The following is a 3,496-nucleotide window of genomic DNA, read 5'->3' as shown; positions in this document are numbered from 1 at the left end:
CCCCCGGCCAGGCAGAAGTCGACGACTTACGACTCAGTTTTGCCTCGTCGGCAGAGTCGGAGTCCAGTCGTAAGGGGGGGAAGAGACGAACTCCTCGAGGGAGGGTGGAAGGAGTCATATAAATAAGGCAGCCCTACGGTGCTAACTTTTGCCGCTGTCGGGAGCCTATCAGCCGTGACTCAGACGGGCGTGGAGCTGCCTGACTTGCTGTTCGGGCGGAAGCTAAGCTCACTAAGCTGGCGCTGGCCAGTCAGACGCTGCCAAAGCTGCCTGCTGGTGGAGCGGCCGGCGAGTTGGCCAGGTGAAAAAGTGGGCGGCTAGGCTATGAGACGGATGGTGCGGCGTGAGTCAAGGAAAAACTGCAGCTTGGCCGTGGGTGGTGTGATGTTGGCGGATGATTGCAGCAGCCTGCGATCAGTCACTCGTGGATCACGCTATCTCGTGGCCTGACGGGACAATCTCTCGTCTCGCAAGTTGCAAGCTGCGTGTTGACTTGCGTATCCCAGACGTCATGCTCACGCTAGATGGCGCAGTCCTCTCGATGTCCGTCGTCTTGATGTCTCGATGTCGTCTTGATGTCGTTTAACTACAACATCTCTATATTCTGACTAACTACGGAGTAACAGAGTTGAAATTTTGATTTTAGTCATCAAATGCTTAGTCACTTTAACTTAGTTACCTAAGCTACCAAGTCAGGTGACCATCACGTGGTTGCTTCTTTTATTTTAGTCTTTAACTAGCCTAAAGAACATCATCGTCACCATCAACTTCAAAAGTACGTGCAACACGTTTAAGAACTCTTCATACCACCAAGACCATTGTTTATTCCTTCTAGTCCTTAGATACTCGAGGACAGGCTTCTGATTGATTTTCTTGCTCGGAACGCCCTCAAATCGTGCCATACGAAGAACTACAGTCCCTGCTCCTTGGTCTTGTGGTCCTTGCAAAGTAACTAATGATGTCAAACTGGTCTGCTCTCTTTGGAACACACCAACACAACAACATAAAACCAGCAGATCCTCCTGCATAGACCATCAAAGGTTTCTTTTATAAGAAAAGTTATGAGCAACAACGCTGCCTTCTAACTAACACATAGGAGCGTCACTCAACCATTCCACATACAACGGATACAACCAACTTACTTGTAGCCTCTACAGCTCGCGTAGTTATCAATAAGATGGTCGGAGTCAGGAGAGCTAACTTGTCAGAAGGTCCCGGCTATATTGGCTGTAGGTTCGCGTCCATTCTCCATCTAGCAGTGGCTAATATATAATTCTGAATAATAGCTACTATAGAAGAATGGGTCGCGCAGAAAGATAGATTTCGGGTTGTTGCCTTTGGCACCCCGATGATATATCCTGTTATCATCCGCAATAGCCCTCCAGAGTTGCAGCAAATCTTCAATACCAAAGTGAAACCAGAGATAGCTCGAATACTGGCAGAGTATAATGTGCCCTTCTCTCTGTCACGCCTCGATGATTGGCGCGAAAATAGCCGTGATAGCCCAAGACATACTATTTTGATCGAAACGAATGATGAAAATACCACCAACTGGCAAGCGGCGTCAAGATGCGTACTCTCGGTTTTCAACCAGGCACTCCCTCCTCAATTTGCTGGCCAGACGCAGGTGGAAATACAAAACAAACACCGCATGTATTCCGATGTTTCTCGTGTTCTACCCAATGATCCGCTTCTACTCCGCGATATGAGGTCTATCAGGCCAGATGTTTCCAAGATTGTCCATACTCGGATGGTGGGTATGTCATCCATTGCATACCATTTGCGCGCCCCTCTAGGATCGACCTTGGACGAGACCCTTTGGAAACCTACCATTGTGGTGTTCTGCTATCCTGGAACGTCCTGCGATTTTAAAACAGCGGAGGCGGAGATTCTCCAAGTCTTAGAGAAAGTACCTTCTCGCATTTACGTCGAATTCCTTCCGGGACAAGTTCATCTCTCTCAGCCCAATGAATTGCCCATATACCTAAGTGGGTTGTCTGAAAATCCCCAGAATGGCTCATCCATTGGAGTTAAAGGGAATAGTAAGGAAGCTGGCTCTCTTGGTGGGCGGCTCCTGTTAAATATGCCTCAGGAGAAGCAGGCGATCCCTTGTGCCCTGACTTTTTATCATGATGTAAGGTCTACAGACAATGCAACCTCCATATATACAGATATGAACGGTGTTGTTCGTGGTGATCCGCGCGGGCAGGTCGAAGTCGAATACCCGGCAGCCTGCGACTCTCAACATACTATGCGGCGACTTGAACGGATATATAAAGATTCTCCAGGAGATATTAGCAACGATAAGACTTACCAGGCGCTTTTATCTCGACTTCAAAGTCCCAGCATTGGGAATGTCATATTTGCTTCAGGTCACCGGCGAACAGCTAAGGATACCAGGCTAGATTGGGCGCTGGTTTCAAGCCCGAAGACTTTTACCGCAAATAAGCCAACCCCAGGCGATGCTATCCAACCTCCTTTCGAACTTCCCTACAATGAGGCCTACACTCAAAATGCCGACTCTAAAGTCAAGCAGTTTGCCCAGCTTCGTTTGGGGGGTTGGGTAACAAAACGCGGTCGTTCTACTGGGTATACTACAGGGGAGGTCAATCATATGCATAGGGAAGTGCAGTGGCCATCAGGCGAAACCACATTTGAGATTGAAATCTTGTCTTATACAGCGAATTTCGCCGCCCCTGGAGACTCTGGTTCGTTTGTAACCAATGTGCGTGGTGAACTTGTTGGAATGGTGTCTGCGATTGATCACCGAGCAGGACAATTCAACGTTACATTCGTCACCCCTATTGACGTTATCCAAGATGATGTGAAAAGAATGACAGGCGGTTTCTTAAGTTTGGGCTAATGATGGAAGAAGCGCAAGGAATAAAACATCCATAAAGGTTACGGGGGACGAATTATAGGCTTATCATGGTTACTGCCGATGATGATAAGTAGTATTGATGGACTTCTGTAATTAAAGCACCTACCTACATACTTCTGCATTATTGGCCTTTCCATGCATAGTACGTGGGAGCCATTCTTCAGTAGGCATACGATCTCACTCAATTATAAGTAAAGAAGATACACATATGTCTTCTCAGACTAACAACTTGCAGCCCGGGATTGTTTGCTGGACCAGGTAATGTCGCTGCAAGTTACTCCTTAAATAGACCTTAGCCCAACGATTCATGTCATCATTGCGAAAAGAGGACTCATCTTGCTTAAGGTAAGCCAGTCTGATCCTGAATACATACCTAACTTAAACCGTCAAGCTCACAAACCCATCTTCAATTAGACTACTCTTCCCCACCCCCTTAGTAGTAAACGCTTTTGGTAGCTTGTTGACCCGAACCCTTATTTTTAGGTTAAGGTTGACATCCGACCCCTAAAATTGTTTTCACGTGATCAACAGCTTACCATACCGGATAAAGTATGTTTTGCGGCACTACTATCTTCCGTAGCCTAATAGTATCTAAATAGAGCTAATATATTCTAA

At 46.9% G+C, this 3,496-nt stretch overlaps 1 protein-coding gene across 1 annotated transcript; it reads left to right on the top strand.

The window, feature by feature from the left end:
* Positions 1-1,312: 1,312 nt before the first annotated feature.
* TRV_00633 (uncharacterized protein) lies at positions 1,313-2,863 on the top strand (the record flags this gene model as incomplete). Its single annotated transcript, XM_003025149.1, has 1 exon — positions 1,313-2,863. A coding segment is annotated over one exon (1,551 nt), but the record flags the coding sequence as incomplete, so codon positions are not given.
* Between the last annotated feature and the right edge of the window lie 633 nt (positions 2,864-3,496).

The sequence above is a fragment of the Trichophyton verrucosum genome (assembly GCF_000151505.1).
Source record: "Trichophyton verrucosum HKI 0517 chromosome Unknown contig00057_1.f1.exp, whole genome shotgun sequence".
In the NCBI taxonomy this organism is placed as follows: Eukaryota; Fungi; Ascomycota; class Eurotiomycetes; order Onygenales; family Arthrodermataceae; genus Trichophyton; species Trichophyton verrucosum.
Note: the sequence above shows the minus strand (reverse complement) of the source record. Positions and strands in the feature narration are given on the sequence as shown.